Below are 19,234 nucleotides of genomic sequence, written 5' to 3'. Positions count from 1 at the left end.
GAGCACACACACGTATGACTTGGTTAAGGACTTCCCTGGTGGGTGGCTCAGTGGTAAAGAATCAGCCTGCAATGCAACGCAATGCAATGCAGGAGATGCAGGTTCGATCCCTGGGTTGGGAAGATCCCCTGGAGAAGAAAATGGCAACTTACTCCAGTATTCTTGCCTGGAAAATTCCATGGACAGAGGAGTCCACGGGTTCGCAAAAAAGTCGAACACAACTTAGCGACTAAGTAACAAATGGCTTGGTTAGATTTATATTTAAAGAGAAGGGAGGAAGGTTGGCTGCCACTGCATGGAGACTGGAATTGGAGAGGGTAACTGTAAGAGTTCAGTTAGGAGGTTAGTGGCTCTTTGGACACAGTAGTGAACCAGATACAGGCTCTGTTCCGGTTAGTGCCAGGCGGTCAGACCAGAAATTAGAGCCCTGGCGGGGACAGGGGATTTCTAAACAAAGAGTTGAACGTGAATGGAGGGGGAGTCAAGAATGCCGCCTGGGTTTCTGGCTTATGTGATTGGGTAGCTACAGATGTCACTCACGAAGATAGGCTGCTTTGGAGGCGGGGCATATCCGAAAGCAACGCCCCTCTGTGCCCCGCCCACCGGCGGTAGGATGGCGTCGATTGGCTGTTTCGAGGAAGGCGCCAAAAACTGACAAGGGCGGTGGGCGGTGATTCCTTACGTCACTTTCCAGGGACTTCCGGGTCGCTCTTTTCCCAGGCCCCTACCACTCCGGAACTTCCGGCCGAGGCCGCCATTTTGACTTCGCGACCTTGGATTTCGGCTGCGCGCGTTATCTGCTCTCTACTCCGTGCCGTCATGTCTGTGCTTACTCCACTGCTGTTGAGAGGCCTGACAGGCCCTGCCCGGCGGCTCCGAGTGCCGCGTGCCCAGATACATTCCAAGCCGCCGCGGGAGCAGCTCGGGACCATGGTGAGGAGCGGGCCGAGAAGGGTATGGGAGATGCTGCAGGCGGGACTGAGGCAGGTTGGGGGCCTGCCGAGTCTAGTGCGCTGCACCTCGCGGCTCACAGCGTAAAGGGGAAGCAGCTGGGTTGATTTGGGCGTCTGGAGGGCGACAGTCTGCCCCAGAGTCTCAGGTCAGACCACGTTAGTGCTGCCCTGTCGCTTCCTTGCTATGCAAGCTTCCTTAGCCCCCCGCTCTGAGCCTGTTTAGACGTCAGCTCATTGGGAGATGCCTGCGGGCTGTCAGCACTGTCATTGTTAGTAATTATTTGGGGTGGGGAAGAGGACCCCAGCAGGCTATAGTAATTCCCAGAAACGTGGGAGAGTTTAACCCTTGACTTGCACCTGTTTGGCTCTTTTCCGTTTGCCTCAGTGGCAGATCTCGGCCTTGAATGCGAGTCTTCAGAATCCAGGTTAGTGGGCTTCCATTTAGGAGAAGAGCCCAGAGAGCGCTGCGGCGGAGGAAATAATTGTGACTGTAACTGCAGCCGAGTGCCTGCTGTGTGCCAGGCAGTGTGCTAAGACTGCTGCACTGGTCTCCTTCAGCCCTCCCGGTCACCCCTAGAGAGGGCCGTTATCTCCATTTCCTGGCTGAGAGAGCTGAAATTTAGGAGCAGTGTACACCGATTCAGTGGACATGAACTTGGGCGAAGTCCAGGAGATGGTGAGGGAAGCCTGACGGGCTGCTGTCCATGGGGTCGCGAAGAGTCGGACACCACTTGGCTCCTGAACAACAACAATTTGCTTGTCAAAAGTCACACCTCCAGTGGCACAGAAGGAATTTGAACTGAAGTCTAACTCCCAAGTCGTGCTGTGGCCTTAACTGCTTTGGGGCAAGTGGCTGTAAAAAGTGTTAGCTCTAGCCCCAAAAGTTGGGTAGGGAGAGGTTTTTAAGACAAGGAAGGAGAGGTGTATTTTGGAGTTATTGGTCTATGCAACGTTCCTGGGTGCCAAACAGGCCAGCTTCAAAGCAAGATTAGATCCTTGTCCCTCTCCCTTCACTTTGTAACCTGGGCTGACCCCTGCTGCCATATCTGATCCTTTACCTTGAGACCTAGAGTGGCCCTCCCCTGGAGCCTGAATCTTGATTCCTGGAGAGGGTTCTCTGCTCTCTGGGAAGATTGCTCAGGCTCTGAGGAGCCTGAGGGAAACCTTACCCTGGGGGTTCCTTTTCTCTTGTGCTCTGTGTAGGATATCGCCATTGGGCTCACCTCCTGCTTCCTGTGTTTTCTCCTGCCTTCCGGCTGGGTCCTGTCACACCTGGAGAACTACAAGAAGCGGGAGTGATGGGAGCTGTCCTCTCCCTCACCCCGTGACCTGACCACCCTGGCCTTTCCTGATCGTGTCTGCTGCATTCCTGGCCAGCCTCCCCTGGATCATGTCCTTCTGTTACAGTGACCTCTTCTGCAATCATGACGTCTTGATTTCTCCACGGTGACATCCTGGGACCACATGTATCTTTATAAGGCCCTGCTCAGTAGGGCCTCCCTTGTAACAATAAAGGCTATTTAAAGCGTGCTTCAGAGGGAATCCGCTGGTGGTCCAGTGGTTAGGATGCTGCGCTTTCATAGCGGGTGGGGATGAGGGTGGGGGTTTGATCCCTCATTGGGGAACTAAGATCCGCAAGCTGCACAGTGTGGCCAAAAAATAGTAAAATTATTAATAAACCCTGCTTCAGAAACTCACCATGCCTTCAGCCTGGGCTCCGGCCTCCGTCCTTGAGTTGAGGATGGTGTCAGGTGGGGTGTGGAGAAGAGGGCCTGGCCGGCCGCTTGGCTCTGCTAACTCACTGCCCTGGGGTAGGTCATGTGTGCTCAGCCTTGCTCCTTGATGCCTGAGAGTGGTGCTTCCGTTGCATGCTTTCCTCTCTCTAAAGGTTTTCTGGCTTCCATGGAAAACACATCCTGTTGTGGTTGGGCAGCCTTTCTTGCTCCCCCTCTAGCTCTGTGCCAAGTCTGTGCCAAGCCCGAGACTGTGTCTCAGTGTCTGTCTCCCAGCGGGGCCAGCTCTGCAGCTGGAAGCCCCTTCTTGGTGGGGCTAGCCTTCCTTGTCCTCGGTCTCTGGGCTCCAGCCATTTCCCAGGTGCTCGTTGCTCTTCCTAGGTGCTGGGGGGCCAGGTTACAGTATCTTGCATTGTTATGTCAACCTGGGGTCCCTTTCCTGTTAGCACGATATCTGTAAATGCTTCCTTGTTCTCCCTGTCTGCCTCCATATACCCTCCCCTCCTTGACTTGGAGAATTTGCTGCTCCTCCATCCATTCCCAGGGTCCTTCCTTAGTGATTCTTCCTGAGGGCATCTCCTGAGCTGGGATGGGCACGTGAAGCATGTCCCACTGAGCTGGAACTCTGCTTGCCAGTCTCTGAAAGGAAGGCTGTGACCCGCTGGATCCACCCCTTTAGTTCTCTTCGCTGGGGTGACATGAATGATTTCTGAGCACACAGAAGCTTAGTGTCCCCTGTGGAACTGCTGGATGGTGGGTAGAGATGCCAGGTGAAAGCTGAGGGGCACTGGGTGTTTTAGGCCCTGGGTGTCAGAACATGCATCTCACCAGCCCCTTCTCAGGGCTCATTTCCTGATTTATGTTGACAGGAGCTGCAGGGGGACCCTGCTCACCCGCCCTTATCTAGTCTTCCCTGGCCTTTTTGTGTACCGTCCAGTGATGCCTGGTTGCTGTGGGCACAGATTAGGCTGTGAGTCTGGCACTCAGAGCTGTCTTGGTTTCTGTGGTGCTCCACTGCCCTGCCAAGGGTTTGATTCAGGTGTCCCTTATTTTTGTGCCGCTGGATCCCCAAGGGACACAGTGGTCCCCATGGCCCAGGAGGGCTAAGGCCCAAAGCTGTGCGTCTTGAACTGCTTGGACTGAAGGGAAGCCGGTGGTTACAGGCCTGCTCTTCAGGACGCTGGTCTGAGAAAGCCCTTAGGAAGCCCAACAGCCCTTCCCACCCTTGTGCTCCTACACCTGCTGGGCGCAGCAGTGAGCTGAGGGTGGGGGCAGGGTCATGGACTTGGGGGTGGATGGGAGAGTTGAGGATGTGAGCTGTCATGCTTGGACTCCATCTTCCCCTTTAACTCAGTGGAGCCCCTGGGCCTTAAATCTGATCACCATTCTGTGACCCTCTCATCGCTAACCAAGTCAGAGGCCCAGGGGCCATAATATGTAGCGAAAGCAAGGCTCTCTGTGCCCCCAAACAGCATTTTCTGTGTCTGTCTGTAGATCTCTATCGGATCCTGAGTCTGGAGGGTGGTGGTCTGTGTCCTGGTGTGCACACAGCGGGTGGGGGGATGTGGAGGGATGATTGCAGTCATGGCAGAGGATATAATGTCAAGCATAGTGGACTGGGAGTCAGGAGGCCTGGGTTTGAGGCCTGGCTTAGCCATTTACTGTATGACCTTGACCAAGTCATTTAGCCTCTCTGGGTCTCAGTTTTCATGACTCTAAAGTGAAAGTGGTGATGTGGCAGGAAGGGAAATGTCCTCCCTAAAATGTCCGTGCCCTAATCCCTGCACCCTTGTGACTGTGTTACCGTCATGGCAAAAGTGTGATGAAAATTAGGCATGCTGAAAGTGTAGCCTACCTGTAGGCTGAGTGTAGTCACACGGGTCCTTCAGGTGGACAGGGAAGGCAGAGATGCCCCTGCAGACTCAGCCTGCCTTGGAGCTTTGGAGATGGAGAAAGTGGGCTGTGTTCCAAGGAACGCAGTGGCCTCTAGATTCTGGGAAGAGTTCTCAGTTTACAGCCAGCAGGGACACAGGACCTCAGACCCAGAGCTGCAAGGCACTGAATCCTGCTAACAGCCTGCGTGGGTGGGAAGCAGATTCTCCCTCAGAACCCCTGGAAGGGAACACAGCCTACAGATAACCTTGATTTCAATCTGATGAAACCCATACCAGACCTCTGACCTCTCACCCTGCAAAACTAAACATTTGCATTGTTCTAAACCACTAACTGGTGACTAGTTAACAACCGCAATAAGGAGCCATGGATCCTTCTCCTGGTCCTGTGTGGCTGGATCCTCTGCAGACTTGAGGTGAATCTCAATGTGAGACATTTGCAGGAGGAAGATGTCCGAACAAGCATGGGTGGTGTGAGTCAGATTGGTGGTGCGAGTCAGAGGGTGGGGGCCGGGGCTCTCTGCGGCCTCTGCCTCTCTGCTCGCTTTCTGCCTTAGGTGGTGTGAACCCTGCAGACAAGTAACAACTTACCTGGCAGCCCCCACTCAGCCTCATCAACCTGGCTGCACCATCAAAGCCTTGCTAGACCATAATTTTGGAGCCTGTGGACGGTTGTACATTCCCGCAGTGGCATCTCCAGAGGTCCATTTCCGGGCTGGGCATGCCCCTACTCTTCCCACCCGTGCAGCTGCCTGCCTCCTAAGCCTGTCTTGGAAAGGGTCTCCAGGGCCTCATCTTCCGCCCACCTTGAGGCTTTCTCCTGCCCATGATCCCACTGTGGGGATTGCGGCTTTCCCAAGGCCCATGCCATGTCCTGTTGCCTGGCCCCCTTCCCTGAGAAGCTGGGTGGTCCTGGAAGCCACGTGGCTCTCTAGGGCCTCTGTTCTGTCCTAAAACTTCGTCTGTGGCTGAGGTCACAGAGTCCTGGGTTCTGCATGGGTCTTTTCTCCCTCCAGCTGAGAGAATGCTGTGGTCAGGGATGTGTTGTCTGCACACATCCAGAGCCTGTGAGGAGGCATCCATGCCAGGTCGGGCCTGTGGAACATAAAGTCCTAGGCTGCTGCCCATCACCTTTGTGACTGTTTCCAACAGCAGCCTAAACCCAAGCAGCCGTGCTGCCTGTTCTATGACAGGCTTCAGCAGGAAGGACCAGCAGTGTGGGACCATGCATTTCTGGGTTTGTAAATTGAAAGGCAGAGGTGAACATCTGGACCTGGTGATTCCTGGCAAATATGCTATTGGGTTTTAGATGCTTCAGGATAGAGAATCAAAACCCGAAAATAGTAAAAAGTAGCAGGAGAGATGGAATGAGGGTAAGAGAACAGTTATTTATCACCAAATTGACATGGGAAAGAGCAGGGCAAAAGTTGACCATCCTGGGACTGAATTAAGAGCCAAAGCTTCCCCCTGCCTGACAAGAGGGGGAGGGTGGGCAGCAGGCAAAAGCGCCCCTCAACTACACACCCTGCATACATTGAGGGTGCAGGTCTATTCTTTGAGCCCCAGACCCTTGTGTTGAGGGAGGCATTTACCTGGCGTCGGCCGCATAGCTGCAGTCCAGCACTGGACCACAAACAGTATTCCTTCTCACTATCCAGAGCAACTGTCTTCTCTGTCCCCACATTAATCCCAGTCCAGCTCCCCTTTGCATGCTCCCCACCCCTCAGCCTCCCTAGTCAAAGTAAGGGGTGGGGGTAAAGGTGGAGTTGTCTTACAGCTAGTTTCAAGATTTTGTAAAGCCAAAACAGAAATCATGCTTTTGTCATCAACTGCTCCTCATTTGGTAATACCAATGCTACTGACTGAGGGCTTCCCAGGTTGCTCAGCAGTAAAGAATCCACCTGCCAATGGAGAAGATGCAGGAGATGTGCATTTGATCCCTGAGTCGGAAAGATCCCCTGGAGGAGAAAAGGGCAACCCACTCCGGTATCCTAGCCTGAAGAATCCCATGGACAGAGGAGCCTAGCAGGATACAGTCCACAGGGTCGCAAAGTCGGACACGACTGAACATGGTATGCACAAGCTACTAACTGAAGATCTAATTGGCAATTCCAGATTGCATTGGTAAAATTGGGAAAAGGAATCAACAGTTTGGTGTACTGGGTGTGTGTGTTGTGCCAAGTGGCTTTATCATGTCTGACTCTGTGACTCTGTGGGCGATAGATAGCCTGCCAGCTCCTCTGTCCATGGGATTCTCCAGGCAAGGATGCCGGAGTGGGTTGCTATTTCCTCCAGGGGATCTTCCTGACCCAGGGATCGAACCTGCATCTCCTGCATTTCAGGCGGGTTCTTTCCCACTAGTGTCACCTGAAAAGCCGTTTGGTAGGCATGGGATCCAAATGGGTAGCCCCTTTGCTTCCTTGAATTTGGAAGCAAACACAAGGATCGGTGACCTAGGAAATAGTAATTTGCAATGTTGCTGGAGCACAGACTTGGCATGCGTAGCGTTGCTGTGAGAGAGCCACTGTGGGCAGTGTGGTGAGCCCAGGCACCAACTGCCCCTGCTCCAGGACTGGATGTAGCTCATGAAGATATTCATCCTATTCTGCACCTGTATTATCATGAACGGAGGGATCTGATTGGGGCTCAGACACAGCCTCCTCAAGTACTAAGAGACCACTGTCATATCATGGAAAAGGCCCTCCATAGTGAAAGGCAAAAAACCAGTACCCCTGAAGGTGACTTCTCTAAATAACTGCATCTTCAGCATCCAAGGCCTTGACACTTTATAAGTTTTATTTTTAGATAATTCACAGGTGATTTTAACAGATTACACAGAAAGATCCTGTCTATCCTTTATCCACTTTCACCCACTGGTAACATCTTGCGTTTGAAACTACAGTACAGCATATTCCAGGATATCCATATATATTCAAGATAAAGAACACTTCTATCTCCACAGGGATTCTCTTGTTTCATTTTTATAACCACATCCACTTCCCTCCTGCCCCCTACTCAACCCTTGGGAACCACTAATCTGTTTTTCATTGTTGTCAACTTCTATCTTAAAAAAAAAAACTAAAAAAAAATCTTGATTTTTCTCATAACCACAAGGGCAGGGAGTCCAAAGTTAGGTCGACCCCGAGGGACATGGTCTCGGTCGGAAGCAGGACACCAAAGCCCGCTCGGAACCGAGGCTTGGTGGAGGGGGGCGGTGAATTCCCAGAGCTCGGATATTAGCAGAATTCCCGATCTCCTCGTTTAGGTGATCCTCATTGCATTCGCTTGTCTTGAGTTCTGGAGCCCGCAGCGGGAATTGCCTTCCGTGATTTGAATTTCATTTTCCTGCTTATCTCAATAATACAATCCGCGTTTCAAACTCCAGTGAAAAGAAAACTCAAGTGGCCCCAGGAAGCTCTTATCACCACTTGGCACATTGGGAGCCTGGGAAGATGGAGCCGAACAAGTGTGCGGGAGGAGGGCGGGCGAGGATTGCCTTCACTTCCCCTGGCTTCCGCCGCTGCAGAACACGACTGCGAGCCCCTCAGGTGACTACGCCCGAGGGGATCCCGTTGCTAGGGGCGTTACCAAGGAGGGGCCTCGAGGAGGGGCTGTCTTCCGGGGGGAGGCCAACTAGTAACCCGGAAGCGGTCGGCAGTGCGGCGCTGTTTAAAGATGGCGGCGGAGGAACCTCAGCAGCAGAAGCAGGAGCCGCTTGGCAGCGACTCCGAAGGTACCGAGCAGGGGAGAGCCGCCCGGCCTGGGCTAGCGGGGGCGATGCCGGATGGCCGGTTCCCGAGGAAACCAGGGCTGGGGAGCTGGCGGTGAAGCGAGCGGAGGGCCCCTTCCGCCGCCTCCCCTCCCCCTCACAATGGAAGGAGCAGCCGCCGCGACCCCCGGCCGGGCGGGCGGCGGGAGAGAAAGCTGGGCGGGCCCCGGCCCTCGACTCTTCCCCGTCGCGCGCTCCTGGGGCGGGGCCTAGGCCGCTCCGCCCTCCCACCCCCCAACCCAGCCCCCTCCCCGCTGGGCGCCCGGCTACCGGGTCCCCGGCTCTTCCGCCCCGGACCTGGCTGTCAGGCCCAGGCCTAGTCCGACCCCGTCTAGTCCGCCTCCTCCAGAGCGGCCCGAGCCCGGGAGGGCGTCGAGTTACGCCGGGCTGCGGAGCACAAAGGACTGGGCGGGCCGCTGGGGATGCTGCGGGCGGCCGGGGGTTTTGAGCGGCCTCAGGTGTGTTCCCGTGAGGGCAGCGCCCTTCGTTTCCGGTAGAGCCCCCTCTCCTGGCTTCGCAGCCCCTTGCCTTCTGTCTCGGCATAGTTTCCTTAGACCCCTGAAGAGTTGGACCTCTCAAAACGGTCCCACTCTCTTCTTTTCACTCCTGAGTTAGACACTGGGGACTGAGGAGGTCACTAGGGTTGGGAGGGACGGCCCAGTTCCAGTGCAGTATAGGGGGTGGGTGGAGGCCCAGCTGAGGCCCCGGGCTGCTCAAGCTCAGAAGGATTGGCCTTAAAAGTCATTCAGCACACAGCTCCCCTTCTAACTGCACACTGAAAAACAGCTTTTGGGGACCTAGGCCCTCCCCCTCTCCCCCGCCCCCCAAGGGACTTGTTTAGGATCATGTAAGTTAAGAAAGAACCAGAGCCAGGATTCAGGTCTCCTGGCTCCTCACCAGCGGCTGCTTGGCATAGGGCCCACAGGGTGGACCCGCCCAACTCAGTGATGAGTATTGAACTATTCCTCTTAGTACCACCTCCTTACGGCATCACAGTGAAGGGGGGGAAGGTGGTGGTATCTGTCTCAGTTCACAGCTGACGATGAGCCTCTGCAGTGAGGTGCCAGAGGAGTTATTGTGGCGAAGAGCCCAGGCTTTGCAGTTAGAAATTGGGTTTGACCACAGGTCTTCCTCGTCGTGACTTCGGGCAGATGATTTCACCTGTCTGCATTTTTGTTCTTTGTAAAATGGGCACCATTAAGAATACCCAGGATGGCAGGCGGAGAAATGGTGTGATTGAGTAAAGTGCAAGCTCACAGGAAGCTCTCATCTAGCCCAAGATACTCTCCTTCCTCATTTGTCTTTCCTCAAGAGACCCTGCCTGGCTCAGGGGTCTTCTCGGCCTGCTGGGAAGTGATTTAGAAAGCAGAGGGAGAGGGCTTGTTAGAGCTGGAAGAGTGTACCTTGTGGGGAGGGGTGATCACCTTGGCCTGCTCACTTTATTTTTTACCATTTCTTTATACTTATTTGGCTGTGCCGGGGGTCTCAGTTGTGGCATGTGGGATCTAGTTCCCAGACCAGGGATCAAACCCAGGCCCCTTGCATTGGGAGCTCAGAGCCTTAGCCACTGGACCTCCAGGGAAGTCCCTGGCCTCCTCACTTTAAAGATGAGAAAACTCATGCCCAGGAAAGGGAAGGACTTTGCCAAGATCCCACGGTTGGGTTGGGTTGGAGCAGGGCATGACGCATGCTTCCAGATTGCATGTCTGCTCTCCTGGCCCGCTCTTGTCCTCGGCCCAGCTTCCTGGAGTGGGGAGAGCGAGGGCCCACTGTAATCCTTGGCCTTCTTCCTTCTTCCAGGTGTTAACTGTCTTGCCTATGATGAAGCCATCATGGCTCAGCAGGACCGAATTCAGCAAGAGGTGAGTGGTTGTGGCCAGTGGCCTTACTTTGGGGATACATTGGTCGGACTGAGGCCTACCGTTTGTCTTTACTGTGCAAGCCCCCTCCCCCCCAGGCTGAGCTGGTACTAGATGCCTTTATGGGGGGATGTGTGGTCCCTGTACCACTGGGTGACTGGCCCAGCAACTCTCAGCTAGGTGTTCAGGCTGACAGGTGTGGGTCACTCCGTTCGCCTGTCAGAACGTGATGGATTCCCCACCCCGCAGATTGCTGTGCAGAACCCGCTGGTCTCAGAGCGGCTGGAGCTCTCTGTCCTATACAAAGAGTATGCTGAGGATGACAACATCTATCAACAGAAGATCAAGGTGGGAGCCTGGCTGAGGGGGCAGGAAGAGCCCTCGGGTAGGGGCAGGAGCCTGTCCGCTTTAGACCTGCGCTTGGCTGGGCCTGGCCTCAGAGGGTCGGATGGTGGGGGAGCCCTCTGGTCACTGGTTCACAGGTTGGCAGAGTCTGGAACCAAAAAGACCTTGATTCAGATCCTGACACTGCCACGTGGCAGCTGTATCCTCAGCAGCTCCTTCGATATCTCAGAGCTGTGGAGTCCTCAGCTGTGAAATTGGGGTGATGAAAGCAAGGGTGGTTGTGAGGTTGTGGGAGATGATGCCTGTGGGGCCTGGTGCCAGCTGTGGGGAGCCTATGGTCTCAGTGCTCACGTGGGGCTGGTGGGCGGGGGCTGGCTAGCGGGGGAGTGTGCCGGCGGGGACACAGTCCTGCCCCTTGCTTCTGTGGAGAGGCAGGCAACACTGGGGAGAGGGGCCCCTGGACCTTCGTGCAAGGCCCTGCTGCCTCCCTTACAAACTGAGGTAAGTCCCTTAACCACTTCACTTCCTTCTCTGGGAGCTGGGGGTTTGAAATGTGACAGTGAGTGTGTGTACACAGCGTCTCCTGGGCACAGCCTGAGGGTTTAGTAAATGCTACTCTCCCCTCTCCCCCAAAGATCAAAGCTGCTTAGAATCTTCCACCTGCAAGGTTGGCCTTTGGGGTTAGCCATTTGAGGGGCCAGGCAGGTAACTCAGGTGACTGGAGGTGGCCAGGTCAGGCAGTGAACAGTGGCACCGCAGCCCGGCTCTGCCAGTAGCAGGCGGTGGAGGCTCATGGGGCGAATGGGAGCATCCGTGCTTGTCACCCTATCAGTGCTTCCAAGACCAGCCAGAAATCACTTTGTTGTAAAATCTCCAGACTCGTGACCATTGGCAGCTGATTCACATTTTAAAGTGTGCGGGCCAGACAGTGTACATGCAGGCCAGAGCCTGCTGCGTGTGGCCTGTGGGCTCCTCTGCCCCTGCTCAGGGTGTTCATGGTTTACCCTGGAGGCCTGTGGAAAGAAGAAGGCCCTGGCTCTGGGGCCTGACAGACCTGGCTTTGAGTCCTGGCTTCGCCCCTCCTGTGTGGTCTTGGGCAGCACACTGGCCTTCTGGGGGCTTCTGTTGATCTGCCAGCTCTGGGTGGAGAGGCCTGTCTCATGGGGTGGGTGTGAGGCTTGCAGGAGAGGACAGTGGTCAGGCGTGGAGCCCAGCTCCTGGGAAGTGGTGAGTCCCTCCTCTTCTCTGTGTGGTGGGCTGGCGGGCCTCAAGGCCTGCCTGTCACACTGGGCCACCCTGGTAAAGTGGACAGGCCACGCCTCTCAGGTTCTTCCCCTTGAGTCAGTCGGCAGATGTTCAAGTGTCAGCTGTGTGCTGTCTGGACAGGAGGCCTGCCTCGGCACCCAGCATCCCACCCGGGCGGGGCCTGAGCCCACCTTCGCTCCCTGGGAGGAGCCAAAGCACAGACAGCAGGGCCCAGGCTCCTGTGTGCCTTGGCTTCTCTGTGAAGTGGGCCCTGGGGGGACTCGTGGGAGGATAATGGGCCTGGCACGGAGTAAGTGCTCAAAACAGTTCTGGTGGCGGCAGGGATTTGGGCTCTTTGTACAGATTTTGTCCCATTTTAACACTTAGGAGCACATACTGTGGGCCAGGCAGTTTTAGGCTCTGGAGATAGTGATGACTACAGCTGCCAAGCTCCCGCCCTCACCACGGCGGTTCAGAGTGGAAAGACAGCCGTTAAGGCAACTCACGGCAGAGGTGGTGAGTGCTGTGGACAAAAGTGAAGCGGGCCGAGGAGATGGAGGGGCGGGGATTTGCAGGTTTAACTAGGGTGGTGTCTAATGAACTGAAAGAGACCAGCGAGCAAGGCAGGGCGGCCATCCGGGCGGAGCCGGGGGGCGGCCGGCATGGCAGGGGCAGAGTGGGTGGGAGACACGGGGCTTGGAGCTGAGAAGGGATTTGAAGGGAGCCGTGTGTTTAATGGGTTTCTGTGGTCACTGGTGCCGTGGTGGGGAGAGACTGAGCAGTGTGAGTGAGGTGCAGGCAGGGAGACCCGTGTGGAAGCTTTTGCAATGAAACTGGCCCTAGATGGAATTGGACAGGGCAGCGGAGCAGCCCACGAGAGGAGAGACTGGACGCGGGCAGAGTGGACGGGTCTGCTGCTGAGTGGACGGGGGCAGTGAGGGCAGAGTCCACACTGCTGCGAGGGTTTGACTCCATGGCTGAAAGGTGGAGAGTTGAGGAGAGGCAGGGAAGGGCATGAGGTCAGAAGCTGCCTGTTGGCTGGGCGGTTTAGAGGTGGTACAGCCCAGACGGTTGAGTTGGGAGAAGTGGGTGGATGAAGAATTACGTTTAAATCCCAGGAGGCCAGGAGACAGCTGACACCAGGGCTGCTCCAGGCCTGAACAGGTTGTGCTGTTCACGCAACCGGCTGTGGATGGCCGGTGGTGTGACTGTCTTCTGGCAGGTGACACACGGGTCTTGAGGAAGGGTGTGTGGTTGGGTGGCGGCCGTGACCACCACTCGTTAGGTGAGGAGGGGCAGCTCTGAGGTCGGAGGGCATGGAGAGGGTGGGGTCTGGCAGCACATAAAGAGAGGAGGGAAGAAGGGGGTTTGTGTCACCACACCTGTGGATGCAGGTGGACGCTGCTCAGCAACAGTCTAGGGGGAGTGGGTTTGACCCTTGGACCTAGGAGGGCATCTGTGACCTTCACTAGAGTGGCAGCCAGCTGGGCTTGCGTTCCCAGCAGAAGAGAAACAGAGACCGTGGCAAGGGCGGCTTCAGGAGCAGTGCTGCCCGCGGGAGTGCAGAGAAGTGGGGAGGTAGCTGCAAAGGAATTCACGGGGAGCAGAGCGTTTGTTTATAGGCGGGTGGGTCCAGTGGGTCGGGAGAGAGAAGCTGATGATGGGGAGGAGAGGGGAGACTTCAGGAACAGTGTCCTGAGTCCAAGGGAAGGTGGCTCTGGGAGCAGCCTCAGACCCTCCAGGGGTGGAGAGTGAGGCCACGGTGGTGGGTGCCGTGGGGGTGACGGCTCCTTAGCGGAAGTCCTCAGAAAGGAAGCAAGGCTATCGGGAAGATGACTGGCTGGGGGCTTACGATATGGGGAGAAGGCATGAAATGTAGACGTCAGGAGGAAGGGGAGGGTGCTCAGGCCTCGGGAGTGAGGCCTGGTTGCCGGACAGCGCTGAGGGCCAGACCTCCAACTCCTGAGGGGAGATTGAACCGACAGAAGCAACTCCATTGAGCTGGGGAGGAAACTGGGAAAGATGGAAGGCAGTACCTGTGAGTGGGCAGGGTAGGGATTAGATAGAGATGAGAGGGGCTGTTTCCCGCCCCAGGGCTGTGCAGTGGGGGCCCCCAGTGTGGCACTGTGCCGTGTACACTAACTTGTTTGCCCTGGAGCTCTCAGCATTTGAAAGGCTATTCACTGGAAAAGCTGCATCTGTCAAGGACCCATTCACTTGCCTGGTTTTATGAAACAGTAGCCCTTTAGGCCCAGCAGCATGGCACACCTAGCGGCTGATGACCACTTTGGTGACCGATGCAACCAATGTGTCTATAATTCATGTTCCTGAGGCTCTGGGGGCTGCCAGCAGCGGGTTGCTAAGTGACCCCCATTATCGGAGTCAGCAGCCAAGGACAGCAGGAGGCTGTTGTGGTGTGACCTCTGTTGGGGCATTTCCTTGGCCTGCCCTGGTTTCTGCCAGATGTTGATGGGCACGGGGTGGGGTGGGGGCTGCCTCTCCGCAGGACCTCCACAAAAAGTACTCATACATCCGCAAGACGAGGCCTGATGGAAACTGCTTCTATCGTGCTTTCGGATTCTCCCACTTGGAGGCATTGCTGGATGACAGCAAGGAATTGCAGCGGTGAGGAGGCGCGTGGGGGAGGTTCCATAAAGGGCGTGTGGGCTCCCTCCTCCCTGTTGGTGGCTGGGAGGTGGGGTTTTCCCTGAGGTCCAGTGATGGCCCTGGGAGGGCCCAGACCCCCTGCTGGGCCTGGTCTGCTGGCCTAGGAGCCCAGGGAGCCCTCTCTCCCACCCGTCCACAGGTTCAAGGCTGTGTCTGCCAAGAGCAAAGAGGACCTGGTGTCCCAGGGCTTCACTGAATTCACAATTGAGGATTTCCACAACACGGTGAGCCCAGCTGCCCCGCCGCGGGGTTGGCCAGGGTGGCGGGTAGGTGGTCTGGCAGTGGCAGGGGTGACCCGCCTCCCCCGTCTCGCCCTCTGTCCCCCTCGGGTGGCAGTTCATGGACCTGATCGAGCAGGTGGAGAAGCAGACCTCAGTGGCCGACCTGCTGGCCTCCTTCAACGACCAGAGCACCTCGGACTACCTGGTAGTCTACCTGCGGCTGCTCACCTCGGGCTACCTGCAGCGCGAGAGCAAGTTCTTCGAGCACTTCATCGAGGGTGGGCGGACCGTCAAGGAGTTCTGCCAGCAGGTGCTGCCCCCTCCCTACTCCTCAGCTGTGGGCCCCTTTTCTCTCGAGCCCTGGGTGGGGAGGGGCCCTGGGCCCTGAGCGCCCCCTGAGCCGCCCTGTGCCGCAGGAGGTGGAGCCCATGTGCAAGGAGAGCGACCACATCCACATCATCGCGCTGGCCCAGGCGCTCAGCGTCTCCATCCAGGTGGAGTACATGGACCGCGGCGAGGGCGGCACCACCAACCCCCACATCTTCCCCGAGGGCTCCGAGCCCAAGGTCTACCTTCTCTACCGGCCTGGACACTACGACATCCTCTACAAATAGGGCCGCCCGGCCTGCCCGCCCCTCTGCCAGGCGCTAGACATGTACAGAGGTTTTTTTTGTGGTTGTAAATGGTCATACTTCACTCCCCCACCCCTTCCCTGTCACACGACCTCCTGTGTTTTATTAAAGGGGACGCTGGTGGTGAGCCGCGTGTGTGCGTGTCCCTGCTCGGCTGCTGCCCCCCTGGCTGCTCTGTGTCTGGCTGCCCCCCTTCCCCTCAGGTGGCTGCCTCGGCCTTTCACTGTCCACCCCCAAACCTCCCTGCCAGGAGCAGTTTTGAGGGGTCTGGGCCTCTCGGGGACCCTTCCTGGTTATTGGGGTTATGCTTCCTTCCCTTCAGGCCTCCATCCCTTCCCTGTTTAGCTGGCCAGGGGTTTCCCTGGGGACGTGGAAGGTCCTTGGAGCCTCGCCCGGGAACCCAGAAGCACCAAAGCTTCTAGCCGCTCCCTCCTGGGCCCTGCCCCCACCCTGCTGTCCTGGCCGTAGCTCTGGCCACCTGCCCTCGATCAGGGCTCTGCGTGCTGGAGTCCTGAGTGGAGAGGGACAGCATGATGCTGCAGCCTGGCTCAGGGCAGGGGGAGGCGCTGGGGTACCCAAGGGCACCCCAGATGGTGCCAAGTGGGGGAGGGGCAGTCCTCCAGCCTATGCGTGGGCCCCCGTCCCCAGGTCTAGCCTCAGGTCGAGCGGGGCTCTCCAGGCCACCGTTCCCCCGCTCTGCTCCCCTCGGCCCCCTGCCTGTGCCTGCTTTGCACCCCTACTGCTTGGGCCACGGTGTCTGCATTGCCTTCCTTTCCGCCTCACCTCGTCTCATTCCCGCCCTCTCCCCAGCACATGTGGGGTCTCAGCCCCCAGGCTGTGAGCTTCTTGGGGGCAGGCCCTCAATAAATGTGATGTGCTGCTGCCCACCTCTGCTGTCAACCTCGTGCCTCCCCCTGCCTGGCTCACCGAGAGCTCTCGCCAGCCCCTTGATGCCAAAGCAGCTGTCCACACCTGGGCTACCTCCCTCACCCCTAGCAGAGCTGGGACAGTAGGAGCTGCAGCAGTAGTGGTCTTTATTAGGAGGCTCCTGACAGGGTGGGGGGTGTAGGGAAAGAATAGGGTGCCCGCCCCCCCCCCCAGGCCCCACTGCAGGCTTCAGAGACTTCTTAGAGCTGGGAGCGTGGTCTGGCAGGCCCGGGGGAGTCTGCAGGCAAAGACGAGAGGTCAGAGCAGTGGCCCGTGGGCCGCCCCTGGCCTCCCAGGCTGCCTCCCTGGCTTTCTTCCCTGCGTGGGGGTGAGCGGGTGTTAGTGGGCACAAGGTTAGTGGGCAGCCACACGGAGGGCCAGGCCCTGCTTACCAGTCTTGGTCAGGGTGGGCGGCGTCACGCTGGAAGGCAGAGGACAGTGAGAGCCTGTCCTGGGTGGACGGGGCGGGACGGGGGCTGGCCGGGGCATGGTAGGGGGTAGGGGGCACCTACCAACCGGGAAGTAGTGGGGGAGGCGGTCTCGGTAGATGTTCTCGTCCTTCTCCAGGAACACGCAGATGATCAGCCGGTCCACCTGCATCAGGGCCTGTTTAGCCTGGGCAGAAGCGGCCAGCTCCCCGGCGCCTGGGTCTTGGCCACCACCCTCGCCCCTGTGGGGTTTCCCCCTGCCCTGTCCTTGGGGCGTTCTTCAACCTGGGTTCAGAGCTCGGGCTACAGAAGGGGTTCGTGGCGCTGTGTGTGCCCCGATATCCCTTTCTCGAACCGCCCTGTACCCTGGCCACAGGGGAGGAAAACAGGCCCCGAGGGTGCAGAGAGCAAGCGCCAGGCCAGAGCCCCGAGTGCCCGTCGCTCTGCACACTCCTTGGCGATGATGGGTGGGGCTGGTCACACGCGCCCTGCTGCCTACCCCTGCCCGCTCCCTTTGGCTGGACCCAGGCCTCACCTTGTCCTTGTGCTGCTCCAGCCACTCACGCAAAGCGGTCAGCACTACCTCGGCCGCTGCCTCGTTGGGGTAGCCTGCGGATCGGACCGCCGGCCCCAGTGAGTCTGGAGCGCCGCCCCGCCCCACTCCAGCCCTCCCGGCGTCCAGGCCCGCGCGCCGCCCATCTGCGGCCTCCCTCTTCTAGACCACACTCACCGAACACTCCAGTGGAGATGCAGGGGAACGCCTAAGGGTGAGGGGTAGTGAGAAGGGATTGGAGACAGCGTCTCTCTCCGCTCCGCCTCCCGCCCTCTCCGCCCCACCCCGCTGCCCCTCACCGCTGAGCGGAGCCGATGCTCCAGCAGCAGGTCGAGGCTGCTCAGGTAGCAGCTGCGGAGCTCGGCAGCCTGGCTGGCACTTGGCTCTCCGTGGGCGATGGGTCCCACCGTGTGGATGACATCTGTGGGAAGGAGTGAGGTCAGACCCGCCAGGGGCTTTCCCTCCTGCCGGCCTGGGCCCTGGTGGTGGTGGTGGTTTAGTCGCTAAGTGGTGTCCAACTCTTTGCAACCCCATGGACTGTAGCCCGCCAGGCTCCTCTGGGCATGCGATTCTCCAGGCAAGAATACTGGAGTGGGTTGCCATTTCCTTCTCCAGGGGATCTTCCCAACCCAGGGATCGTGCGACCCCATGGATAGTCCCTGGACTTCTCCAGGCCAGAATACTGGAGTGGGTATCGGTTCCCTTCTCCAGGGGATCTTCTCAATCCAGGGATCGAACCCAGGTCGCCCTCATCGCAGGCGCATTCTTTACCAGCTGATCCACCAGGGAAGCCCCTGGGCCCTGGAGGGGACAGGAAACAAGCCCCCTCCTCCCCAAGTTCTGATCCTCCGCGGGGAGGGACCCCACCCATGTGGGCACACAAGTGTGGCCTCGAGCCTAAATTCACCCCTGCATAGACAGGTGGGCCCACGCAGGCCCCCTCCCCACATCTGTCTGGACCCGGCTGAAACAATGGGCTTGTTGCCTCCTTAGCTCTTCCTCTCCCTTCGTCCTTGCAGCTCCAGCCTCTGCGAATCCTCTCCACACACCTGCTTCCTGGGGTCTGCGAGGAGGGGCCAGGTCCTGGCACTTAAGTGCTTCCGGACGAGGCCACCAGCAATTCTGTCGGGGGTGCACCCCTAATCCCCAGTTACACCAATTACACAAGGCGCCCTGTCTGCCTCCCACGGGGTGGGGGTGTCGGGGACTCACACTTGGCCGGCAGCCGATAGCCGCAGGTGATCTTGGCCTTGCCGGTCTCGCAGCTCTGCAGGGTCCGGCACTCGTCGGTGAGCAGGGGTCCGGCGGCCCGGTGGATGCAGCCGTCCACTGCAGGAGACCGAGCAATGAGTCGTGGGGCTCCCCGCCACCCGCTGAGCCCGTTTTACAGAGAAGGCCGAGGCCCACGGACAGACTCACCCGGGACTCACCCGGCCCCGAGCCTTTCTCCCGCGGCCTCCAGACGCTCCCCCACCTCACCACTCTCTTCCCGCACTCCCGGTCCCACAGTGGTTTCACAGCTGGGGAAACCGAGGCTCAGACGAGGGCCAGAGCGGGCCGCGGCGGGAGCCGGAGCAGACCCGCCGGCAGGGGGCGCGCCCCGACCGCCCTGCTCTTTCCTGGGCTCGCGGCAGGGGCGCAGGCGGGGCTGCGGTCTCCCCGGGCAGAGGCGGCGCTGGGATGCGGGAGGCGGGTCCGAGCGACAGGATCCGCAGCCCGAGCCCGCCTAGGGGGAAAATCCGCCCTCCCGGCAGCGGAGCCCGCTGCCAGTCGCCACCTTCGCGGGAGGAGCCCGGGATCCGAAAGCCGACCTCTCGGACCCGCTTTACAAACTCTCGGTAGTGGTTTAGTCGCTAAGTCATGTCCGACTCTTGCGACCCCATGGACTGTAGCCCTCCAGGCTCCTCTGTCCATGGGATTCTCCAGGCAAGACTACTGGAAAGTGAAAGTCGCTCTGTCGTGTCCGACTCTGCGACCCCATGGACTATACAGTCCATGGAATTCTCCAGG

The 19,234-nt window shown here is 58.2% G+C and overlaps 3 protein-coding genes across 18 annotated transcripts in view; 2 read left to right on the top strand and 1 right to left on the bottom strand.

Moving 5' to 3' along the window:
* Positions 1–743: 743 nt before the first annotated feature.
* COX8A (cytochrome c oxidase subunit 8A) lies at positions 744–2,495 on the top strand. The gene is made up of 2 exons (XM_081532754.1): positions 744–933; positions 2,157–2,495. The coding sequence occupies exons 1-2, from the start codon at positions 820–822 to the stop codon at positions 2,250–2,252; spliced, it is 210 nt and encodes a 69-aa protein (XP_081388880.1). The 5' UTR covers positions 744–819; the 3' UTR covers positions 2,253–2,495.
* Positions 2,496–8,234: 5,739 nt separating this feature from the next.
* OTUB1 (OTU deubiquitinase, ubiquitin aldehyde binding 1) lies at positions 8,235–15,443 on the top strand. 4 transcript variants are annotated; one of them, XM_081532750.1, is made up of 7 exons: positions 8,235–8,311; positions 10,148–10,209; positions 10,456–10,554; positions 14,303–14,421; positions 14,603–14,687; positions 14,800–14,994; positions 15,101–15,443. In XM_081532750.1, exons 1-7 carry the CDS (start codon positions 8,254–8,256, stop codon positions 15,296–15,298), a joined length of 816 nt encoding a protein of 271 aa, XP_081388876.1. In that variant the 5' UTR covers positions 8,235–8,253; the 3' UTR covers positions 15,299–15,443. The 4 variants fall into 4 exon arrangements, with proteins under 4 accessions (XP_081388876.1, XP_081388878.1, XP_081388877.1 ...); XM_081532752.1 differs by having other exon boundaries at positions 10,456–12,312; XM_081532751.1 differs by having other exon boundaries at positions 8,235–8,805.
* An 890-nt stretch (positions 15,444–16,333) lies between these two features.
* MACROD1 (mono-ADP ribosylhydrolase 1) overlaps positions 16,334–19,234 on the bottom strand; it is a 152,673-nt gene continuing 149,772 nt past the window's right edge. For 2 of the 13 annotated variants that reach the window (XM_081532747.1, XM_081532749.1), the window contains 7 exons: positions 18,437–18,553; positions 17,524–17,645; positions 17,402–17,432; positions 17,207–17,280; positions 16,756–16,837; positions 16,636–16,664; positions 16,334–16,481 (listed from right to left, as the gene is read on the bottom strand). In XM_081532747.1, the coding sequence (XP_081388873.1) occupies positions 16,660–16,664; positions 16,756–16,837; positions 17,207–17,280; positions 17,402–17,432; positions 17,524–17,645; positions 18,437–18,553 (431 nt within the window). In that variant the 3' untranslated portion in view covers positions 16,334–16,481; positions 16,636–16,659. Of the gene's footprint in view, positions 16,482–16,635; positions 16,665–16,724; positions 16,838–17,206; positions 17,311–17,401; positions 17,433–17,508; positions 17,646–18,436; positions 18,584–19,234 lie in introns of all 13 variants that reach the window. The other 11 variants (XM_081532742.1, XM_081532744.1, XM_081532748.1 and 8 more) reach the window with 10 other exon arrangements.

The sequence above is a fragment of the Giraffa tippelskirchi genome, chromosome 10 (genome assembly GCF_054371585.1).
Source record: "Giraffa tippelskirchi isolate mGirTip1 chromosome 10, T2T-mGirTip1v1.2.pri, whole genome shotgun sequence".
NCBI classification, from domain to species: domain Eukaryota; kingdom Metazoa; phylum Chordata; class Mammalia; order Artiodactyla; family Giraffidae; genus Giraffa; species Giraffa tippelskirchi.
Note: the sequence above shows the minus strand (reverse complement) of the source record. Positions and strands in the feature narration are given on the sequence as shown.